Here is a 25,273-nt window from a genome sequence, read left to right on the forward strand (position 1 = left end):
ATTAAAAACATAATAAATATGACAGATTAAGCTGGGTAAAGATAAACATGTTTTCTTTTTCAAATGTTAGATGTTATTAGAGAAGATAAATTATTTTTTAAAAAGAAATAAAAGCCTTTGATTTTCATCAACTGGAAGAGAATTGGGAGGAAGGTTCTAATTCAAGCTAGTTTGTTTTTGCTAATTTTATTAGTTTGTCTCTTCTTCATCCTGTGTGAGGGCAGGAAAAGAGCTTGTTGCCTTGGTGCCAGCTGCAAACTGTCCTTGGCTCTTGGGCAGCACAAGGCTGCTTCTTGCCTGTTGGAAGGACGAGCAAAATGTGGACAGGAGGATTATTGCTGCATGCTGCCTGAATATGTTGGATGCCCCAGATTCAGACTGTATCCTCACTGCTAAAGCAGATCAGTCCCCTTCTGTTCCCTCCTTCTGAGCTCTGCCCCTCCATTGGATTTACTGCCATTTTATGCCACTTCTCATGCTTTGGCAAATGCATCTTTTCTGTCTGAAGTATGAATAAGTGCTGTCAGCTTCATTTTGGGTTGTTAAAGCAGGAAATATATTTTTGATTACGTCTTCCTTTTTTTTCTCAAGTCTTCTAAATATGCAAAATAATTTTAAATTGTGGTGGTAAGCTTGTTTCATGCAGTGGTAGCAGTTGGATCTTTGCTGTCAGAGGTGCAGCAGAGGAAGCTGAGACTGTGTTTTTAATTGGGTTGATTTGTTGTACAGTGTGGGTGTGCTAAGCCCTATGTGACTTTGAAACACTCCTATGGAGAAGGGAATTGATGGAAGCTTCTTGTGGATACTGATGTAATGTGGATGCTTGGTACCTTATAACATAATCTTGTAACTTTTTGGTTTTGTTTTAATGGCTTCTACCCAAGTCTTTTGCATATTGATGGGGAGATCCTGGAAAATGACCAGAGCTTGGTGATGTCTGGTTCCTGGTGCCATCTGGGACCAGGATGTTTTCTGTGAGCCCATCACTTGCTGGGTTAATAAGGAGCAGTCTGAGATGGTCTGTCCCAAAAGGTGCAGTTCTTGGTGCTGACTTGCATCATTTTGCTTTAAAAGAAAGAGAACTGGTAGACTCAGCTAAGGGGAACCCCATAAAGCTTCTGAAGCATCCTCAGATACTACTGTGCAGTGCCACTGCGTGGGGTGGGGAGTGGGAGGTGTTGTAAAAGTTGGCTGTGAACTCTACTCTGTATGTGGGATGTCCAAAGCAGTCCTAAAACCAGGAGATGGTGGTAAATGTACAGTTGAGTACAAGCAGGTTAAAAAAAAAGTGCAAGCAATTGCACTGCCTACTTGTGGAGCTCATTTCCTTGAATTCAGTTTTCAGTGCTGCAGCTTCTTAAAGGTGTTCTGCCTGTATTGCAGAGCTGGATTTTGGAGTGCACACGTTTCCAGTGTTATTAACAAAACCTCGTCTGAAATTCCTGTTTAAACTGTGTGCATATCCTCTTTGAGTGGAGTTGAATTAGAGTTCTTGTTTCTGACATTGTTACTGCCATTTTTCTGCTTCTTCCTGTATGGGCAATTTAAAATAAACAACTTCATAAATTCCTGAAAGGATTTAGCAGTGGAACCTAGCAGACTTTTATTGTTTTCTTTGAGAGCAGCTTTTCCTTTCTAAAATCCATCACAGTGAAAAATGTGCACACATTAGTTTGTTTCCAATGGGATTTAGAGAAATGTAGTAATGCTGTTAGGTGGAATGTGTGAGGTTTTTTGAGATATTAATGTGTGTGGAATGTGGAAGACTTTTTGATTTTGGGTTGGGTTTTAGCTCTGTTTGCTTCTAGACTTTATATAATGTGAAGGAACAGTTCTCTGGAAGTAAAGATTAAGAGTCCAGGCCTCCCCTCGTTCAGGAAATCCCCCAGGCCTCCCTCTTTTCTCTGGCCCAATGGATCTTAACTCCTTCTTTGCATTTACTTTGACAAGGTGGACTAAGATTCTTTTTTGTTGATTTATTTGTTTTGAGTAATTCTATTCACTCTCCAGACACCTGTTGTGTTGATAACTGAAAGTGATGATTTGGTGTTCATCCTTCTGCTTATTTTCTTAAGGCTTTTGTCTCTACATAGCTGAGAAGGTTTTTTTTTAAGAACTGAAGTTCCTTGTTTTATTTCATTTATTGCTATCTTAGTTTTGTAAATAGTTGTATTGTGAGTAATAGGCTTTACATGGTAGTAAAACCAGTTTGATCATAAGCTCACGGCAGTCACTCGGAGGAGGGAGGAGCAGTGGATAGATTAATCAGTAGCTTTCATCAGTTAAGGCAGAGAAGTTTGCCAGCAGGCTCTGGGGACGTTCTGGTGAGCGAGCTGGGCACTGCTCTGAGTGAGTTTGGGCCATGCAGCCCCCCAGCCTTGGGGCTGGTGCTGGGACAGCCTCCTGCCTGCACAGGTGTGAGCAGCTGCTGCTGCTTTAGTGCTGAGCCTGGATCCTCTCCAGGTTAACACGTGAACTTTGCTCGCTGTGACATTTTTCTTCCTCCCCCTAAATAAAAAAAAATCTGCAACCCTGGGTGTGTTCGAGCAAATATGTCCTTGGAAGGGGTAAGCTTTTTTTTATTTTCCATATGTTCTTAACATCAAATGTTGTAAACAGACTTTGCGTTTCGGGGTAGTGAATGGAGACAGCATGAATTTAAAAATTATGCTTGCAGTATGATTTTGAGAGTTTATTTAGTATATGGTGTAAATTCTTGGTCTGAGAATTGTTTGTGTAATAAAATTACTTGGGGTTGGTTTAGCTCATGTCCCCATCTGTAGTATAGGGAGATGCTTAGAGATTGCATACAACTACTTTGCTTGTAGAAAGAGTTCCTTTCTAAAAGGATGATCTGTTTTTAGTTGATTCTTTATGTTCAACTTCCTGGTTTGTGTGTTTGTGGAAACAAAACACAGCCCAAGCCTCTTTTCTTCCCTTTTCATCACCCCTAGATGAACCCTGTAGAGTAGCACAGCTGTCCTACCTTCTTAAGCCAGTCTTTGCTGCCTCTGTCCTGTGTTCTTACTGGAGGGATGCTGTTAAACACAAGCGTGGTGTGAGCCAGTGAGAGAAGTTTTGGCTGAAAGCTCCTTCAAGCATAGCATCTTCCTTAATTTGTTTTCAAAAATTGACCTCACCCAGAACTTTAAACAGGAATCATGGAGTTGGGATGGATTGCAGACAAGACAGAGTCTTCTAGGTTAGTTCTAATCTGGGCATGATTGACAAGTGTAGTAACATTAGTTAAAAAGGCAAATGAATAAATAAACTTTTTAAGCAATGGGTATAGGTTAAGCCATACACATTTAGTTTGAAATAAATAGGATGTATTTAAGGACTAGAATACCTATTTCCAAAATGTTGGTGTCTTCTGAAAGTGTTCTGTCCAAAATCTTTGCATCCAAGTAAGGCTTGGAGAAAGCAAGATATACAGCAATTTATCAATCCGGTTGGTGAAATTGCATTTCAGTTCATACAGCCTTTTCCTTTGCTTTATTACTGTTGTGAAGAAACTGTCACCACTCGCAGTGGGCTGTGCAGGGAGGTGACACTGAGTGCTTAGAGCAGCACTGCTTCCCAGGCAGAGTAGGCAGCCCTGCTGGTAAGAAGGTGATGTTTGCTTCGGAGCTGGCAGTTCTTGTTTCTCAGAAACAAAGATTACATGCAAGATTGAAAGCCATATTAAGTAATTTCAGTTTCAGTGCGGAGTATATGAGAGAAACGCTGGGCTCTTGTCTTCAGGCAAGGAGTGAAGCTGAGCACTCAGGCTGGTGCTTTAACACCTGTTGCCAATACTATGATGTTAACCCATTGTTCCTGCTGATTTTTCTTCAGGCATTTAGGGGAAATAGGGCCACTGGAGGAGAGTGTAATTTCAGGGGGTTCCTTGTGGGTTTGCCTGAGCTGCACCTGCTAATCCCATCCATTGGCATATGCCTGGGATTTGTGAGGATGGTGACAATGACTCCTGTGCTTGTGGGGTGAGAGACAAGTCTCTGCTATCCAGCTGTTTTGGCTGGAATAAACAAGGAAACAGTTTTTTCTCAACTGGAATGTGGGTAATTGGCTTGGGTGAGCCTTACTAAGGATGTGGAAATGATTGTTTCTAAAAACAACAGTAAAGAAAATTACATCAGCTGAAAACATTGACAGATAACCAATAGCACTGATATGTCGGCATTTTCACTGTCTTTTAGAGCTCACCATGATTTATTCTTACTCCTGTGACTTTACCAGTTGAGTCACTGGATTCAGACTGTTTGGGTCCCAGCTGTGTGAAGTCCCTCTGTGATGTGACTGTATCTGGCATGAAGAGGGGAAGTCTGGAGGTGTGTTTGATTTAGTGCTGTAGAGCTGCTGTTGCTGACCCAGCTCTGCCCACGCAGCCATTTGTGGGCACATGTGTGTCAGGTTGTCTTTTCAGCTGTCACCACATCCACACAGGAATTTCCTTTGTTGGTCTTCGTTGGGGATGTGTGAATTATTTCATATGCCGAGGCAGTAGAAGTGTCTTGTTTGGTAAGAAAGGGCATGCAAGTGAGTTGACTATTTGAAATATTTATCTTGATGGACTGTTAGATCTGAAATGTCAAAGATGCTTTCTTCAAAAGTGAACTATTTAACTGCAGGAAATTTGTTGGAATGATGTGTCCTTTCCCTGTCTGAGATGCCCTGTGCTTTAAGATGTTGAAAAAATCACCTGAGAAAAACATTTCACTTCACATTCACAAATTACTGTTTTATTGTAAGAATAAAAATCTGTGGCGTTGTGAAGTCTTCAGTGGCTGCCTGTGAGCACAGAATGGGGAAAACACTGGTGGTTCTTGTAATATTTAGTATCTTTTCAAATATGGAATATATATGTTGATACTGTGTTGTTAAGAACATGAGAGAAATGGAAAAAGCTTTTAAATTTTGGCTCAGTGGCAGCACTGATGTGGAACTTTAGGGAACTTAAGGTGCTGTTCTGAAGGACAGCAGGATAAAGCGTGATTAATGACCTGTGTGCATACTGCTTAATATGCTAATCATTCCCTCTGATTTGAGTTATCCAATTTTGTTGATTGTACCTGTGCCTCTTGCTTTTCTGAATGCCATATCAGCTTGTGATGTTGCTCTGTGGTAACGGCACACTCCTGGTGCTCTGATTGAGCTTGATGGTTTGTGTGGAAGCAGCAGCAGGTTTACACATGTCCTTATTCTTGTAATCATGTGAAGCAGCCTGCTCCCTGGTCTGTCCTTATTTAGTTGTTACACTTGATTCATGTGTAATTTTATAGCTTTCTCTCCAAGCACAGGAGCAAGGCAACCATTCCCTGCCTGGAGGCTGCAAACAGGGTGTGCTTCATCAGGAAGTGTTTGCAACCATCACTGAGCAAGCTGCACAAAGCATTGCTGGGGCAGCAGGGACGGAGTGGGCTTGTGCAGGAGCATGACTTTTAAGTTTAGACTTTCCCTGTGTACAGAAGTCTAAAATACAGCTATAAATATGCACTCTGGAATTAGCATATGTAATAGGACCAAAGAGGTCAGTGATCCAGGTGCTGTTTGCTGTAATGTTTGTTACATCCCAGGAGGCTCTGGCTGCACATTCCAGCCATGTAATTGTAGTCCTTTGCCATTTATGTCTCATAAATCAATGTGTGTGTATGCCCAACACAGTTAATATTAAATCGGTTCTTCTGCTTTTTATGAGGTGGAATGAAGTAATCTAAATGTGAACTTGAAGCCTAAACCTGCACAAGAGTAGCTCATCTCTGTCCTGTCATCTCTTAATATTTGCACCAATTGTGATTTTTTTGTTTGGTGGCTCATCATTTTGGAGGGGGAAGTTAGGTCTTCTCTATTGTAGTGCTTTCAGTATTGAGTTTCAAATGTATGTGTTCCTTGAACACTGGCTTTATTCAATATTATGAGCTGATCAGAAAGTTTATTGTGGTAAGTATTTCTAGGTTTAAGGAGCTTTTTTGATGCTCTTCGCTTTGTAAAAATATATTTTGGTGTATGTATGTGAATTCATTAGCTTTGGACTTGGAATAAGCTTTTGAATTCTTAGAAACTGATGGTGATAAGCATGTTACATGGATGCTTTCAAAACAGGAGCAGAAAGCAAGATGCATTTTCAGTTAGTTAATGTATGAATCTCTGGTAACGCCTAATCTTTAAACCTTTTCTAGTATCCACTGAGACTCCAGATTTATATTTTTAGCCCTTATTTCACAATCTCTTAAGCATTTAATTTCGTGTCCTAGGCAAGACTTGTGAAGGGATGTGGATGTGTCAGTGTTTTCACTTCTGGCCATGAGTGAAATGCTGAAGGTTTTAGAGGGAATGCAAAGAGATGGTGCCTTGGAAAAAGGGTGCAGGGAAGAAGAAAGCTGGGTGCAACAGAGTGGAGGCAGAAAGACAGGATGATGGTGAGATGGAACAAGGGATGTTCTGAGTTGAGCATCAAAGTGAACCTGTAGTGGTTACTGGATTCCACATTTCTCTGGACCAGCAGGAGAGGCAATTAACTGGGAGAAGGGAAAGAAATGTCTTCCTGCCTTCCTATGTGGGGGAAGCTGATAAAACACATGTGCTGTGGGAGCTGGAACTCTGTCTTGCCTTCTGCCATGTGTGATTCTTGCTTTCATTGATCTGAAGCACTATTTTGTGGTTGGTGGTTGAACAGAACATTAACTGTTATCCTATAAAACAATTACAAGAAATATAATTAAATTTTCATATATATGTATTAAATATAATGGAGAATAAATGCAATCAGCATTTTAAAATGGTTTTATCTGGCTATGAACATGACAACACCATAAAATATTCTTAAGGTATTCTTTTCAGAAGTATTTTAAGATGAACTCTTTTCTTAATTAAATGGTTGGGAAACATTGATGTAAAGATCTGTGCTTCCTCTAGTTACTCTTGTTAATTTAGGATTCCTTGCTCTGCTGTTGGTAGACCTGGTGAGCTGACTGCTGAGTTTTTCTGCATCTCGGTTTTCAGGTTTTGTTTGAGGTCTCTTGTATTTTTCCAATATTAACAAGACTTCATGTCAGATTCTGTTTTTGACCCTTGCTTGGTGCAAAGTTTACATATATCCAATTCTCCATGACAAAATTGAATAGTTTGTATATATAAAAACTATATGCATGTATTTTTATAATCTGTATCAATATCTGAAACTTCAAGCCTACTTCTACATTACCTCTATAGAGTGTTCCAAAGTTCAGCTCTTTGTCTGTTCTTGACCTTCAAGTATCACAATTATTCGATGACTCAGATTTTGGTCTGTAAATCTGCAGCAATTCAGTTAATTTTTTATGCTCCCTGGAGGATCCCACTCACTCCACATGTTGCATATTGTGAGAAACTAGTGATACCTTGCCTGATTGATGATTGTTTTCCTCCCACACAAGGAGACAGTATGCTTGAAATATCTATATTAAGACTAGATTATAACACATGTAAAATGTTGGTAACTTGTTAAACTTGTGTTATGTGATGTGGATGTGGTTTAATAGAAAGCAACAAGTCAGATTGTGAAGAGACAAAGGCAGGGAGGGATGCTGCCTCTTGGTTCAGCCTGATGGTGGGTCAGCACTTAAACTCAGTAATTCACTGTTGAACATTCCCTACTTCATCCATAAATTAAGCCCCCAAAAATCAACCCATGACACCTGTTACACTCTTCAGGAGGTAAGTTGTCTTGCAAAACAAATATTATCCATCTTGTCTGTTCTTCAGATGGTAGCTGCTTTCATCTTTAGGTGATTTGTTTCTATTTTCAAGAATAATGTTTCATTCTCTGGAAGGTCAGGGGCAGCCTCTGACCTCTTCCAGCCAAGTTCTTCTCTTGGGAGGTGGAACCTGCTCTGATCTCCTGAATGCTCCAGGGAAGGAGCTCAGCAGCTTCTCAGCTATTATGGTCTGTGGATCTTCTTGATGTTTCCCTTTAGCTCAGGTAAAGTAATGAGACAGGTATGAATAGTTGCACATTACTCATCTCTTTTGTTGCCTTTATTAAATATTTTGCCTCTGGCACCAACATTGAGGATGAGAAATCGTGTATTCTACTCAAGGAAGAGACACAGGCAAAATGAATGGATATGGGGTATCTAAGATTTAAATGACTGGATCTGTTGAGGCTGCCATGTGCCTGCCTGTCTGTTGCTGTTACTAAAACTAGAAATGTGGTGCCTAAATAATTAGTTATGTGAATATTTTTATGCTCCAGCAACTGAGGTTTCATTGCTCTTGAACAGGTTACAGATGACAGTCTCTCCTCTGTAGGCAGCTGTACATATTTATATATATATATATTTATGTACAGTCACATTTCTATGTGGTTTTTTTCAGGAATGGGGTTTTGCAGGCTGTGAACTTGCACAAACAGAACTATTGCCTGCTTCCAATTCCTCCCTCTCCCCTAAAATGACAGGTTCAATTCTGAGTTACTTATTTTCTACTTATTAAAATGAGAATCATTGACTTAATTTGTCAGTCCACGATTTCTTCATTGCTGTTCTGATGGAGAAGAAAAGAGATGAGATAATTGTATGTGTAGGCTCAGACATTTATCTTTGTGGATTCTTTATCTCAGACTCTTTAGAGATTGAAACCATTATCTGCTGCTTGAGATCTTGCTTTAAAATGTACTCAGCCACTAAGACTAATGCACATCATTTTTGCACAAAGTAATGTTACAGTGGAATTAATATAAGAAGTCTAAAGATGATTGTTCCTTGTGTAATGGCATATATAGGAGGAGATGGCAGCTGACGCCTTAATATTTATGCTTGAAGAATCTAGCTAAGGATTTAGATTTGCTGGATAATGAACTTCTCTGTGCCCTGTAATTCAGGAATAGACTTTGTATTTTTAACTCTTGGCCTTTCAGACATTCTGACCTGCTTTCTGCATCTCCACTGCCTGCCTGATTTGAGAGCTCTTGGCTTCTGGTGAGGGAAGTGGGGAGGATCCAGCTGTCCCCGCTGGAGCCCTGGGTGGGCAGGCGGTGCTGGAGGGGAGGCTGCTCCTGCTCGCCTCGGAAGTAGGTCAGGAGCGCCCGCTTGTTTTAGCAGCATCGTGAGGCTGTGCATGCATTTACATGCGTTGCATTTTTGTCTGCATATAACGAATAGTACTTGCATCACACATTGCTGCACTTAAATGATTTTGAGATTTTTATTTGTAAACATACACATTTCCTTGGGGGATTATTAAACCGTGACAGGTGCAATTAAAGTAAAAACCACTTTTTTTTTGGCTAGTTAAATTTATATACTTGTTTTTTGTCTATCAGGCTGCAGTGAGTTTGTAAGTGTTGTGAAATACACATTTAGTGGGGATTATGAAAACTTCAAACCTTTATGACTACTGCTGTAGCTCACAACAGAGCAAGTGGGTGGTTGCTTCCCAGTGGAGTGCGTTTTACGCCAAGAGACGGTCTGTATTGACCTTGTACTGCCAAGTCATAAATGCATGAAATCTGCGCTGCTCATGGAAACACTGACAAGCCTTGAACTGCAATGGACTGGCAGAATAAAAATATTAAAATTTCCAGCTGCAGTTGATGTCATATTTCCATTTTGGTTTTGCTGGCTGGCAGTGGCCTCACCTCAGAACAAGATGAAGTGTCCTGGAGCTTTTTGTTGGTATTGTCACAACACAGACTCTCTCTGATAACTTGGGTATACAAGGCTGACTTAAAACCCACTAACAACAAAGAAAGAAAACTGCCTTGTGAAAATCATGGACAGGAGTGTTGGGCATGTTCAGGTTGGGTATACTGGTACCTCAGAGATGAGGCCTGTGGGCAGTGTCATTTTCCAACACTGAAGTTCAAGCAAGCTGTTTGGAAGAGATGTAAGAATTGCAAACTCTTATTAATGTTATTAATAGGGCATGAATTAATGCTTGCATCAATAACTGTCAGTTTTGAGAGATCTGTCTGTCCTTGTGTAGAAATTACTTCCTTTGTGAAAGGAGTCATAAGGATGATACCCAGGATGAAGATGCTGGCAGGGGTGATGGGTGTGTATGTCAGAAGATCCTGATGTGTGCTTTTGAAAATGAATCTTGGAGCATTTCCCTGCTGTTAGAAGACTGATGTGAACTACTGGGTTGGGGTATAGTGGACTGCATGCAGGTGTGGAGACCAGGCATTCCTGAATTTGTTTCAGTTTGGTTTAATTTTAATATGGTTTATAATGCCCCAAGGAAGGATAATTAATGTTGCAGTTCTTCTTTACCAATGAGAACAAAAAAAAATGGTTCTTGCTTTACAAGAGGGTTACAAAGGGTAGAGGGTTAAATATGAAAAAAACAGTTCCTGGTCCATTCAGGCATTGTTTACTGACACCTTCTGTAGTTCTTTGTCAAAACTAGATTTATGCCTGGCTGCTGTGGCAGAACTCTCTCGTGTGGTTGTTTTTTTCTCTCCTTGCTGCAAAGCAGCTCCATGTGATGCTCCAGTGCTGTTTTCTGATACACAAAGTAAAAAGTCACTGTCGACTGTGATTCAAACCTGGCTGGTACCAGTCCAGTACCCATGTCTGCTCCTTGTAAATCTGACAGATCTGCAGTCTCTGCTCCTGTTTTTATCACAGTCACCTTGAACTTCTCCTTGCATCCTCTTTGCTTTTGTGTGTCTTTTGTGTGTAGGCTGATTTCTCTTAATTGTGTTTTGAAGTGTTCACAGCTTTCCCATCCCGGCTGTGGTAGGAAGGTACAGAGAGTACCTTCCTGATGCTTCCGGGCTCTCCCACTGTCTGATTGTTCTTTTTGATGTCTGCTGAGGAAATTCTTCATCAGTTAATCTTCAGCCTTTGAATTAGGCAACAAGATTTTCTGCATGTAATGACTATACACAGAATTATTTTAGATCCTATTTTTTATGTAATTACACTGTACTTTCTGCTAAAATTTGCCATTGTCTTGTGTTAGACTCATAGTATTTTCTATTTTCTGCCTGTCACTACTTCAGGTGGAGACTCAAGCCTGGCAAGAAAGTTGCTCAAGCATTTCTCTTTTTGGTTTTGGGTCTTTGGTCTTTTGTACTGGGCACTGCTTTTGTCTGAAATAATTTCCTTTTATTTATAACCTATCCATTATTTTGCTGCCTTTGATGCTGGACTTAAACAAATATTTTCTGTTTAATTCAAATTGCTAGTTTAAGTGGTGCTTACCTCACAATATTTTCTAGCATTTGGAAGTGGTGTGTGTGTTGGTTTTTGTTCTTTTTTCATCTAATAAATAAAATTTTAAAAAGTCATGTTTTTGACCAAACTGCCTGTGTGGAGCTTGCCCACTTCCTTTTTGCATCTCTATGCTTTTTACAAAGCAATTGAAGCAGCTGCTTCTGAAGTCTTTTGCAAAGTGCTGACCTCAGGAAGGAGCCTGGAGCTGACTCCTCACTGGGAAGTGTTACAATTGAGAAACCTGGGGAAGTTCTAGTTCCTGGTGCAGCTTGGGGATTTTAGAGCCTGTATAAATTGCATAGCAAAAAGGAAAACAAAATTTAAAAATCCGGGGCAGACAGAAGCACTCTAGGCAGATTTTCAAGTACCAGTAGGTTTTTAAGATGAGCAGAATGGCCTTGTCAGCAAGGCAGCTAGAAGGGCATCTTGGAGGGGACAAACTTTTTAGCTGTAGCCAAATTTCATTGCTTATGGTTTTATCAGACTTCTAAATAATGGGCCAAAAAACAGCTGTAGGCCTGAGAATGACAAAATCTTTGAAATGTGAAATGTCTGCTCAAATGAAAGGTAGGATACTGTGCTGTTCAAGAGGGGTTAGTTTTTAGTTTGTTTTGGGGTTTTTTTGAACTTGGAAGATGGGATGGATCTCAGCAGAGCTAAGATCTCCATGGCAGAAGTCACTGTGGAGGAAGGAGAGTAACAGCAGGAACTACTTGACTGTTTTCTAAAAAGCCTTTTTTATGTAATGTAGATGAGTGGGAGGAAAAATCCTGCTGTCTGTAGTCTTGCTCTGTTCTTTTGAGAAATTGGAAGCTGCTTTGGTCTGTTGAACTTGAGGTTCATAGTACATTTGAAAGCATCAGTGGGTGTTCAGACCTGCTGAGTTTTCCAGCTGGACAGCTACAAGCAAGAAAGCTGGGCTGTAGTAGTCCAAAAAGCACCAGACAGACAGGTCCTGGGGAAAATGTTTCCCGTATTTTTGGCATTTCATCAGTGTATGGGCTTTGTTGTCTCAAAGCTCCTGTTCAAGAGTTCACATGACATGAGTAAGTGTATATATATGCCTTGCCAATTCTGTTTTCAAGTATTAAATATTTTATTGCAGCTACAGCTGCAATAACTCATGGAGTTGTTAACCAGTGGCTACTGATGGTGGATATAAGAATTGTTGTGAAGTGGATCACAGAAAGCTGCAAGTACTTATGGGTGTTTGCATCCCCAGGGATGCTGTGGAGCAGACAGGACCATGGGTGCAGAAAGGGATTCAACAGCTCCAGCTGCAGGCACAGGAGGGAGGGGAGGTGATCCATCTCTCTGATGGAGCCCTTATGGGTGCTCTGGGAATGTGGGAGGATCTGAGCTGCAGGAAGCTCTAAAAAGCATCTGGGATTTTGGCTGCTGGAAGCTGTGTTCTGCAATAGATGGGCCATTGATCCAACTTAATGGGTTTGTTCTTGTGCAAAGTGATGACTTCCTTCTTTCAGACTATCTGTTCTCCAGTGCAATCCCATTAAATGAGCTGATGCAGTAGAGTGACTGTTGCTGTTTGGCCTTTTTGGCAAGAACTGGTGCTTTCATGTTTATAGGCTTCTCAGTCTTGTTTGACACAATAAATTTCAATGCTAACATTCTAATTTAGAAAGATTGGGAGAGTGGGAGACATTAACCAGAAAAATAGTATCTCTGTTAGTTTCCTCTTAGATCTTCCCTCTCACTTGTTCCCACTCTGTTTCTTGGAGCTCACTTTCTTTTCTGCTCACATCTTTCAGCAGTGCAATTGCATCTCTCCTCTGTAAACACTCTGGAGCTTTCTGAGGCAGAGATGATCACCTAGAACAGTTTTATGTATGAAAATATTTTAGTACCCTACCCTGTGGTCTGTCATTCAAGTAATATTTATATTCTTAAAAATGTTTTCAAATACGAGCTGTTACATCAAAGTTGTAATATGAGACTTCTGGATTCAAAGCTCCTTTTCTGAGATTTAGAGTAGATGGCTAAAAAGCTGCTCCTGTTTCTGATTTTTTTCTCAGCATGTTACCTGTTTACTAACACAATTGTATGGAAAGGTCAAATGTATTACAGTCTTGGGTATGTTTAGTTGTAGCATGAAGGCCATGATTTTTGAGTATAATATGTCATTTTACCCCAAAGGGTAAGTACCTGAAATGTGTCAGGCTATGGTACATCTGTTTAAAACCACTGACCTCTTGGGTGATTTAAGTGGCCTCTGAGTCTTTTAAATCTCTTGTTTCAGGAAGTTAAGAAGGATGTAGAGCCCAAGGATGATGCTGTGCCACTCAGGAGGGAGAAATCTGGCAATGTAGCCAGCCTTGTGCAGCGTATGAGCAGCTATGGGCTTCCAGCAGGAGGATTTCAGCCTCATCCCCCATCCAAAGGCTTCAAGAAGAGTACGTGGTCTTTCCAATTCCTTCAATTATGCAATTGTGCATGCTGCTGACGTGCATTTTTAGAATAAACATAAGTTATTTAATGCATGACTTAGTTTTAAGGTTACATGGAAAACAAGAAACATAGGAGGAAAAACTGATTCAAGGACAAATTTTGCTCCTGTATGTATGGGCAGAAAGCTTAAATGTAGCTTTTAACACCCGTAATAGGGATGAATTTTCCTGTGAACAGGATTTAGACTCCTTCCAGGTATCAGAGAGCTCTGTAACTTCATGTGAGTTCTGTTTGTATTATCAGGCACCTGAATGAAGAGCTGCAGGTCTGTTTGTGATAATAAAGAATTTTCCTGCGGTCATTTTAAAAGAAAAGTTGAAACATGAAAACATCAAGTTTTACTACAAATTTAAGGCTTTGACAGGGAAACACTGTGTAGTTCAGATTCTTCCTGATAGGCTTGCTTCTGGTGCTAAATAAAGTGCAATTTGTGGTGTTAACAAAAAATAGTAGTTTTCCTTTTGTTCTAACAAACAGGATGGCTGGAGTGTAGCACTGGTGCTTCTGTATCTGTGGTTTCTTTGTTATAATGCCAGTTTTCATATAAAGCTGACTAAAGCCTAGAGCAGAAAGCTTACCATTCCCTGCATCCAGCAAATGGGCTTGTGATTTGTATTTGGTCATACCAATCTCTTGCAAGATATTGCTTTAAATTACATGGCTTGCTCTGTCTTAAAAGGTTTTGAAGACATTTATGATTTAAGCTTGCTTTTTAAAAAAGAGTTCAGGACTTACTGGTTCTGGCATGTTTATACTTTGAGATTCTGCTTATATTCCACTAGTTGTTGTTTAAAACCCTGAAACAGGACCACCACCACCTTTACAAATTTTTTGACACTTTTGTTCCAGGAAACTAAGGATTTAAAATCACTTTTTAGTGACTCTGATCTGTGTGTGCATGTTGGCAAAAGCATGTAGGTTGGGTGTTTAAACAGCAGACTTTGGAAAAATCCAACCTGAAAGATTAATGCTGGTCCTAGATAAATACAGCCAGGCTCTGAAAGGGAAACAATGTGATCTTATGGATCCTTCCACCTGGAGATACTGTAGGATTCTGTGAACATGATCTCATTCCAGTTCAGCTGTCAGCTATTGTGGTCACCCTAACCCTGGAATGTTCCCGTATTTTCCATGTCACATCCTCCTGCTGGTGGCTGTGGCCAGGGTAAAAGGTCGAGCTTGGTCTCAAACTTTGCAGGGCTCTGGCTACTCTAATCCTTCTGGGAAAATGGTGTTCAAGCACTTCCCTTTAGGCACACAGCTGTTTACCTGGTGCAGTGACAGTCTCTGCATTTCCATTTCACTTGCTGTTCCCTTTTTCCTGGAAGACTGAACAGCTCCTGCAGATGCTGTTTGCTATGTGCCTGGGCAATCACTTGCTTTCTAGAGCTAAGTTGTCTTTGTGTTTCTGGTTTTGCACTTGCTGAAATGAGGTTTACAATGTTAAAAACAGAGTTAAGTTTCTTTCATGCAGCTCTGCCTGAATTCAGGTATTTTTGTGTCAGGTGGGTGGTAAGCTGCAGGCAGAATTCCTATCAGTTAGATGTCTGCCTGTGTTTAGCAGAAAGAAAATAGAAGGTGTGCTAAGTAACAGCAACAAAGAGCTAAGTTTGGTTTGCCCTATACAAAACAAACAAAACCTGAAGCCAGACAAGTTGTTTTGGAAAGGAACAGAATTGCCTGCAGGCTGCCAGCCCAGCTGTCCTGCAGCAGCACGTGAAGCTGGAGTTCTGTTCTCTGAGAGGACAGGTTCCCTTCCTAGGTTATTCTAGGGATTTTCAAAAGTGGGAGGCAGTACTTCCTAAATTGTGTCGCTGGAAAGAGACCTCAGAGGAGAGGGAGGTTTCTGGATGTGAAATGCATCCATTGGTTCCCCCCTACTCCCATTTAGATATAATTACACCATGAACACTGAGATCAGATTTATGCCAAATGGCAGTGACTTTTAAATTTGCCTTTTTTCGGTATCTGTTAATCTCCTACCAAACAGAAGCCTTGAAAGCGCTGCAGGAGGCAGTAAAGGCTATTGAACCATTTATTGCAATTACTCTGAACTGAACAATCCCTCTGGGCTCGTGCATGAGTTCCAGTGGAGGTAAAAGTAGGGAATATTATGTGGGCAATTATGTGTTACTAGAAATAACCCATAAAGCTTCATATTTCTGGTTTATTTGTTTCTTGCATAGATCATATACCAGCATGTAGAAAATTCTTGATTTGGTGAGCCCTCTCTCAGAAATTTTAGATGCTGATTATTACCCTGCTGCCTGGCCTGTTTTGTACTGAGGGTGCTGGGTGTGGTTTTCTAAATGCCTTGCTCTGGACTTTGAACAGTGCTGTAAAAAGACAAGGATCAGTCTTGGAGGCAGTATCTGTGTTTTGAAATGTTTTTACACAGCTAATCTTAATTGCTGAAGCTTGAGTGTGGAAGGAGTACAAAGTATAAGAGAGAGAGCATGGAAATCACTCAGCTCCTGTAAGCTTAGGCTTTACCACTTCAAGCTTTTGATTGATATTTTCATTTACACTGTGGCAGATTGTTTTTGAGGAGGATAGAGAGCATGCATGGATCATAACTCAAGATGATAATTGTCTTCAAAAGCATGCTGGCTGCTCTGTTGTGGAAAAGGTCTGAAGGCATGGCCTCTTGTTTGAAGGAGAAGTGCATAAACTGCCTGGGTTCAGCAGCAGCGCTCCAGGATATGTGCAGAGTAATTAGGCAGTGTGGGTTCACACCACTGTGGCTGCAGGGCTCGAGTTCTCAGAAGCCACTTCAATGCTCTCCCCTCTTAGGATGTCTTTTTGCCTTTTTAATGTCTGCAGCACTTTAATGGTATGGGGCAAACAGCTAAAAACTGCACTTGATTTTAATCTTGCCTTTGTCAAAGACTGCTAATTGGCAGTTTGAATTAACTAGTTGCCATACTGGCACTGAGAAAAGGTAGGGTTTTTTTTTTTTTTAATCACAAATAAAAATGAGTTCAGATTTTGAAATATGAGCCCAGCAAATGTTGGCATTACCTCAGAGCTGTGGTTAGCCAGGTCCTTCTTAGAGGCCAGAAGATCTGTAAGCTCTCCAGTGTGGTGCATAACAAAAGTTCCTGCTTTCAGGATTACTTAAGGACTGGAGGCTCAAACTTGTACATTTTCTTCCAAGTGGTACTAACTGGCAGTGATTGCCATTCTTGCAAATTTTGGTTGGGAAATGGCTTGAGAAATCACTGTAGTGTGGATTTACCTGACTTGTGTCAACATGCTTTTTATAGCAGGTTGGTAATTGGTATAGTGTTCGTTTATCAGAACTATGGCTCCCTAGCCTAAGGTGACCCAAGCAAACCACAAAATCAGGATCAAAAGGTGCATGCTTTTTGGAATGGTTTCTGGGTCTTCAGGAGCAGAGTGTAGGAAGGATGAGTTCTCCTTTATGAGTGTTCTTACTTTTGGTGTTTCCCTTTGGTCAGGGTCCAAGAAGCGGCAGTGCAAAGTGCTCTTCGACTACATCCCGCAGAATGAGGATGAGCTGGAACTCAAGCTGGGGGATGTGATTGACATCATTGATGAGGTAAGCTGTTCTGCAGAGCTGGCCATTCATGTGCTGAGAGTCAAACCATTTTTTGGCTGCTTATTTGTATTACAAGCATGTCAGGAAAATAGCATGGGAAGCAGTGTTTTTGCAGCTAAAGTTAATAATTCTGGAGTTTTTTCTCTCAGGATCTAATACTAAAACTTTGAATGCTAGATGTTTAGAAGAAATATTTTATCATCACAGTAATAAATTGTGATCTGTTACACAGATTAATTTAAAAAAATGTTACATTCATTTTTTGAAAGGGTTTTGCTGTTCTTTGGCCCTGTCTGTGTGATCCTTGGCTTTAGGATGCTTGTGGTAAAACTGTTGGACCACTTTCTTTAGGCTGACATACTCCAAATTGGTACAGGAGAAAACTGTTATTTGACTTGATTTGTCACTTTCAAGCTCTCTTGTAAACTCATTGAGTTGGAGTGATGGTTTCTTATATTTTCTTACCCATGTGCTTCCTTGGTGTCTGTTCCATTCAGTAGCAGTGGTGGGAAGCTTGTATGTGTCAGAGGAGTGTCTCTTCCAAATGTGAAATCTGTCAGGGAAGCTGTGGAAAAGATCAGAGTGATTGTGGAAGGAACCTTTTAAGAACTCAGTGGACAACTTCTGCACAGCAGGCTCTGACCTTCCCTGGTGCCATCTCTTCCTCCCTGAGGCTCTGAGGAGGGAGAGTGAAGCTTTCTTTCTAGCCATGTGTTGTTGGTGGTGCTTTTTAAGTATCTTTATGAGACTTTTTTTCATGTGCATGACCCTCTTTGGAAGAGAATGCTAACCTGACAGTTGCCAGGAAGGAGACTTCCGTTTTCCTAGCATGGAAAAAAACTGTGCCCTTAGATGCATTTGCACTAATTCTTCCAGAATTTAATATCTGAGAGTAAACAGAGCAAGTGACTTGCAAAACCTGCTCACTAAACTTGCCGTTTCATAAATGCCTTTGTGTGTGGGTGTTTTTGGAGGAGTGTTCCTGGGTAACCTCAGCAGTTTAATTGTGGATGGTGCCTGCACAGGCAGTTGTGACTGGATGGTCCAGTGTAAGCATTCATCAGAGAGCACGTGCAGTGAACTATTGTGGAAATTGGTCTTTGCTTGCACGTGTTGGCATCTGGAATTATTTTCAGAGGGGTGTGTGGTGTCATGTACCAGAGATGGCCAAGTAGCCCAACAGAATAAAAAGATCAGAGCATTTCCTCATCTGGTTACTTAAGAGAGTGTGGATTATATTTTATTATTTATATTTTTCTCTGTTAGTTGCCATGCTTTGAAACAAAAACATATTTGAAAATATGTTTTTGTAGTACCCAGTCTTTGCTACTTCTTTGACACATTTTTAGGGAAGTGCTACCTGATAGAAAAATCATGCAGCTTACTATGATCACAGAGCTGTTTGCACACTGTTTTCATGGTGATGTAGAAGAGAGCTGACAGGTGTAGACTGTGTCTGTCTGCTTCATGAAACTGTACTGATGGGACCAGAAATGTAAAGAATGGTAGAAAATACTGTCCACTGGTTGTGCAATATGCTGGGATAACTTGTCTTAGGTAATTTGTCCTCACTGCTGTGAGACAGTTTGCTTCTTTATGTTTATATGTAAAAGGTGTTTCTGTTCATGCAGATGACTTGTAACTGTTACTTCAGGGAAAAATTGTTTGGTCACCTCTTTCTGTGGGGAAAATAAGGTAAAATCACTTTGTGAAGGGATCAGCTCTATCAGTTACTCCAGAATAATTCAATATTTAGCCCTTGAGTGCTTTTTGTAAATTGAATAGATATAAATGACACCCCTGATCATGAAATCAAAGGTGGAAGCAAATGGGTTCAGAAATGAAATGCTTGATATTGAAGAGAGCAGAAGTAACTTTTTGGGAAGAAAATTGTGCTATGTGCTGGCTGAATTCGCAGGGTTTTTTGTTTATAGAATGTCACATGGGTTTTACACTTGAAGAACATGCACAGAGTGCAAGTGGTGACTGTATCATTGCTCTAAAACCTTTGTTTCTTCTTTGTATCTTCCCCTCTCTCCTGTCAGGATCAGCACTAAATAGCAGATTTATTTTTGTAGTATTACAGTTTTAGTATTTGCATGCTGTTTGTTCAAGTGAAATAAAATGTCATAGAACATCATTAGGGAAGTTTTTAGTAAAACAAAAAAAAAAAAAGAAAACCACAACAGATTGGTAAAGCTGCTTATTTCAGCCTTCTTCCCCATTTTTTCTTTGGAAGTCTGAGTTTTTCATACAAATAAGTCAATGGGATTCACACTGAAAAAAAAAGTTCTGGTGTGCGTACCAGAGCTGTACCTCCCTCTTGTGGAAATTGAATCATATGATAATATTTTGGAATGGAAAAGAAGAGTTATGAAATTGTCATCTGTCTTGCTGCTGCTAACAGATGTGCAGATGTTCTCCACTAAACCATGGAGAGCTTCTTTAGCCTGTGTCATAATGTTGATGAAAGAAATCTTTTCTGGCAACAGTTTGTGTGTAGTCAGAGGTTTATATAAAGGCAGTCTGGTGAGGAGGCTGAAGTGAGTGTGCCCAAGAAATTTTGGGTTTGTTCCTGAGTGCCTCTGAGTTGGCATCACTTTGCTTTGCTGTGAAGTGCTTTGCTGTCCACATCTCTTGGCAGAAGAATAAATGGGCGCTCAAGTCACTTTCTGTATTGTAACCATTAAAAGTCCCTTTCTCGTGGCTCCTGAGTGAGTGGTGTGGGTGAGTCAAGGCATTTTTATTTTAGTTTTCTGATATGTGTTCCATAAAACCTGAGGTGCCAGAGCCTGGGAGGCACTTGCCAGTAATCTGTGCTTAAAATTTGTTTCAGAGGACCAGTCTCTTGAGTTTGAACCATCCACAACAAAGCTCTATTTTCACACCAGGATGCCTTTAAAAACAACAGTGCTCTTTTCATTGCCTGTGTCTGCAGCTGCCAGGTTCTCCTTGGGCTCTGCTTGCCTGGAGGTGGACTGGCGTTTAAAAATTGTGCCTGTGTGTCAGGCATAGTGACCTAAAAAGCCAGGCTAAAAAAAGATAATGCAAACAGCTGCTGCTTGGTTTGCTTTTTCCTTTTCCTCTTGCTTTCCTTCTTAAAAACAGCTTTCCAGCATCAAAACAGGGCAACCTAAACAAAATATTCTGAAAATTTGTCTTCATTTTAGTTTTTAGTTAATGCTCATTAGGTAAATAAACTGAATTTATTTAAGACATTTTGAAAACTATTCGTAAATTCACAGGGCACAAATCTTAGTCCTTTGGCATCATTTTACCCCATCAGCTCTTCCTGCCCTGGTTTTGCTTGTTCTGCTTTAGACCATGTGGAGTATTCCTGATAAACTTTCCAAAATGTTGCAGGCCTTAGGACTGCTGTGTACCACCACAAAATTCTCGTGGACTTGGTGAGGTTAGTCAGCTCTGATGGGCAGGTCCCTGCCCCTGTGGTGCAGGTAGGGCCAGCTGTGCTGTTCAGCTCCTGCTAGAGGGAGTGGACAGCTTAGTTTTCCATTTCTCTGATGTCCTTAAGGACTTTTCTCTGTTCTACCCAACATCATGTTGTAGAAATTTTATCTTTGAAACTCGTCTTTTGATCAAAATTGTGTGAAGCTGCTCCATGGATGAGGCCAGTCGGAGCAGGACTGGTGGAAACTGGACAAGACAGAGGAAAAGACAGATGGACAGCAAGAACACATAAAAATTTCCAGGGACACATAGACTCAAAGTTTCATCTGTATGAACAGATGAACAGATTAATACTTGTTTGTTGTGTTAAATGTGCAGTGCCTCTTATTCTGTCCTGAGAAAGTTGATGAACATTTTGCTGCTTTCTGGGATTAACTGGAATGGGGCTAATCTCCTGTTAGGATCATTGCTGTAGTGATACAAGTAACATTAAATTGTTTTCTTCCTCTTCTTTTTGTCTAATGCTTCTACATGTCTGGTAGGTTTCTTTATAAAGAAATAGTGATAATTTGAACTTTCCCCAGAGTTGGTCGTAGATTTTGTATGGAATTAAAAGGAATTTCCTTTTACTCCATTGGTAATGTACAAAATATTTCTATACAGGTAGAAGAAGGCTGGTGGAGTGGAATACTGAATGGAAAGGCAGGGATGTTTCCTTCAAACTTTGTGAAAGAATTGGAATCAACGGATGATGGAGAAACACAGGATGCTCTGGATGACACAGGTAGTGTTCTGTTTGTTGCAAACCCTTAGCAAAGTAATTTTTGATTTCTGGTATATTTTGGAGTATTATGGTTAAAGTACAACAGAGTTGTAAAGAATTCAATCTTCCTAACAATGGTGTTTCAATTTCTTTCCAGAAAGTGTTAATGCTGAGTATGATGATTCCTGTCTGCTCCCACCTTCACTCATAATAAAATTGCAGTTAAAGTCTTAATTTTGCAAATGCGTGTTATACACTTTATCACTAGAAGTTTTATCATATTCAAAGTTGATATTTTTTAGACTTGGATATAAAATTATTATTTTGTTTAGGAGCTTTTTCAGTCTTATTCTCACAGACATGAGCTCTCTATAACAGAAAATTCAAGTCATTTGGGAATCAAAACAGTGTGGAGACCCTCAGTTTAAAATGAATCCAGGGAAGGAGATCCCGGTTCTTACACCTTGGATTTTGTTTTATTATAACAATAAGATGTTTTTAAGGCAGGATTTACATTTGGCTGTCCTTTTCTGGCCACAATGTATAGCTGGGGCAGAAGCAGATGCTCTGTGGCTGAGCAGTAGCTGAGTGGTGCCAGGCAGGTCTGTGCTTTACAGGCAATTGCTCTGTTCCCTTGAAAATGCACTTTAGGAACATTTCAATCTGTGAAGATGAGTTTGAAGGGGACTTGTGATATGGTATTGCTGAAACAGGAATGTTTTTTGGGAACATCATAGCAGGAGTTAATTGATTTTTAAAAGATAGTGGTCTAACATTTGAGAAAAACAGGTTGTTTTTTTTTTTTTCTTGTGGTAATGTGCACCCTCATTTACATGGTGTCCAGTACTGATTGCTTCAAACAAGGTTTTGCTCAGACACAGGGAAGAGCCTGGCTTGGAATTTTTTTTGGAAATTGTGAAAATCACAGTAGCATAAAATAAGAGTTTGACTTGAGCAGTGCCAAATATCTCAGTGGCTGTTTCCTTGGAGGTGAAGTTCCCTGAGTTTAGTGGGGTCTGGTGCAGTGAATTTACAAATGGGTATGTGTTGATCTTAATTCCTGAATTCTGAGATCCGTGACACTGCACAGTAATTTGAAGTAACTGTATTTTTTGTCAGTACCTAACAAGTCAGTGTGTTCAGCCCCCCCATCCCCCAGGGGTTATATTTAATGGTCAGTACTTTCACAGTCAGGGTCTGGAGTACCTGTTGGTTCCCTCCTCACTCTTGGGAAACAGTAACTTCTCTTTCACTCACTTGTGGTCGTGCAAAGGTGCAGCCTGGACTTTGCCCACCAAAGGGATGTTTAGCTGTCCTATGAGATATGAGGGGGATACAACTAAATAAAGAGCATCTGGGTAGACAAAAAGTGAGCAACTGAAGTCAAGAGCAACTTAGCTTCATGGTACCATCAAAATATCTTAAATTTATGATAGAAGGAAGAGGCTTTAATCTTTTTTGGAGTTCACAGGCTTGCATGTGCTGAAAAGAACTTGACCCAAAGGCTAAAAGATGTGGAAGCCATTTTGACTTTGGTTTATAAAAGCTGTCTGTTTTCACATCTCTGTCTCCTGGAATTCTGCATGCAAAAATTGCTTGCCTATGTATACTAATTTGTGGGCTTTAACAGATCTAACCATAATTTAAAAACTTAAAAAAAAAAAAAAAAAGTTGCAAAGCTCTTAGCAACAAAATTAAGTTATTCTCTGAAAAACATTTCTGGGGTATGGATAAATGCTGTCCCTTAAAACGGAAAGATTAAAAGAATTGTAAATAGTTGACTTATCCAGCACTGAATAATTTCCAACAACTGTATCTGGTTTGAATGCTTGGAGCATTTTGAGCAATAAAAACATGTCTCTCTGGTTCCTTGAGAGGCATCACTCTGCCACTGAAATACACTCTGTTTGCCTGTGACAGTTGAAACATGTTTGGATTCATTATGGACCTTTATTGATTATTGCTTTCTGTGGTTGTAGCTGTTCAAATGAGAAGCTTTTAAATGTTGGACTAAAATGCCATTTTCAGAGAGTGCATAAGCAGGTTTCATAAAACTAATGGAAAAAGCTGATGTTAACAGGCTGTGGAGCCTGGGTGATAATTGAAAATATTAGTGAGCAAAAATATTAGTGAGATGTTGACTTAGTTGCCAGAGCAATCGGGACAAAACTGGTCTGATTTAAGTTGGTCTTACATTAAATATAAAATGAGAACAAGTGTGAGGTGTTACAACTACAGTGGTATTCCTTGAAAAGCTCTTTATCAGGAGCTGTGCACAAAGCTGTGCTGCTTCCACTTTTTCCCAGAAGAGCAAATAAATAATTTCAGCTTTTAAAATAGCTTTCCCTTTCTTATTTTATTTTCAGAGCCTGTTTTCAACAGTCCTACCTCACCTGTGACCTCTCCAGGAAATGGGAATGAACCTGCTTTGGGACCAGCACAGCCAAAGAAAATCCGAGGTGTTGGGTTTGGAGATATCTTTAAGGAAGGCTCAGTGAAACTTAAAACGAGATTATCCAGTAATGAATCAGAAGATAAAAAGCAAGATAAGGTTTGTAGTGGTACATACTGTTCTTTTGAGATTTCCTGTAAAAATAATTTAGGAGATGTGGAATCTGACCATTACCCTCTCATAGGGCTCTTGCTTATAAAACAAAACAAATCTTGAATTTGTTTCACAGTAAATTGTATTTAACATTGATTCCGAAAGGTCTATTCAAATGTCTCAGTATTAAAATCATTAGAGACTGAAAACCAAGCTGATACATAAATTGTCATTTCAGAGCCATGTGGTGAAAAGACACCATAACATCTCAAACATCTGCAGTGTGAGGTCTCTCTGGTTCACCTTGTAACAGACTTTATGTATAGTCTGGGAGAAGATCAAGTCTACCAATATCAGTTAAACTTGTCTTTTAAAACAAGAAATATTTTGGCATTTCTTTGTGTTTTGGCTTATTTGGGCTTTTTTCTCAAGTTTTGGCGGATGTTGAGATTGCTGTTCAGGGTGTCAACTGCCATTACCTTCAGTGAGTGCTGCCAAGCTTCATAAATTACTGGTTGTGTAAGCCTGTAAGCCTGAGAAACACAGTTCTAGGATTTTGCATTTTCTTTTCCCTGTTTTTTTATGATTGAGTGGGAAATTGAGCCCTTTTATTCTTTGTTTGAATTTTATTTTGATCTGAACTTGAGAGCATTCTTACCCCGTGGAAGCACAGCAACAATGCTGAGTCCTTTAACTTGAGCTTTCTACTCCGAGAGTTTATATATGGATTTTTATATGTGGATTTTAGAGTTTATATATGGATTTCAATTTTTTTTTGTGGGTTATGATCATTAATGCTGTTCTGGTGAGTGATTTGTTTTCCTGTGCCATGGTAATAATTCTAATGGTGTAGGGGCAAAAAGTGAGGTGAGTCCCTGGGAGAGGAGGGCAGATCAGAGGCTTCCTTGAATGTGTTTTCCCTCAATAGCAATGCTCAGAGCAATGGCATGGTGTGTGTAGTAGTTTGTTTCTGGTCTGGTCAGAGCCTCAGATGATTTGGAAAAGTTGCAAGTGTGTTGCCTTCTGTTTAAAGCTCGGGGAATGTTGCTTCCTAAAGAAGGTGTTGTTTAGAAAAGAAGGTCTGTGGCAGACCTTATTGCAACCTTTTAATATATAGATGGATATATAGATGGAGAGAGATTTTCTACTGCAGTCTGTAATGAGAGGACAAGGGACAATGGCTTAAACTAAAAGAGGGGAGACTTAGGAAGAAAAGAGGGGAGATGAGGAAGATGTTCTTCATGGTGAGGGAGGTGGGGTGCTGGAACAGGTTGTCCACACAAGTTATGGTTACCACATCTTTGGAATTGTTCAAGGCCAGACTGGATGGG

The 25,273-nt window shown here is 40.1% G+C and overlaps 1 protein-coding gene across 2 annotated transcripts in view; it reads left to right on the forward strand.

Moving 5' to 3' along the window:
• The window catches only part of LOC119698785 (CD2 associated protein), a 75,383-nt gene that overhangs the window by 24,083 nt on the left and 26,027 nt on the right, over positions 1–25,273 (forward strand). For both annotated transcript variants that reach the window (XM_038131310.1, XM_038131309.1), the window contains exons 3-6: positions 13,456–13,609; positions 17,126–17,226; positions 21,298–21,418; positions 23,764–23,948. In XM_038131310.1, the coding sequence (XP_037987238.1) occupies positions 13,456–13,609; positions 17,126–17,226; positions 21,298–21,418; positions 23,764–23,948 (561 nt within the window). The remainder of the gene's footprint in view (positions 1–13,455; positions 13,610–17,125; positions 17,227–21,297; positions 21,419–23,763; positions 23,949–25,273) is intronic.

The sequence above is a fragment of the Motacilla alba genome, chromosome 3, assembly GCF_015832195.1.
Source record: "Motacilla alba alba isolate MOTALB_02 chromosome 3, Motacilla_alba_V1.0_pri, whole genome shotgun sequence".
Lineage (NCBI taxonomy): Eukaryota > Metazoa > Chordata > Aves > Passeriformes > Motacillidae > Motacilla > Motacilla alba.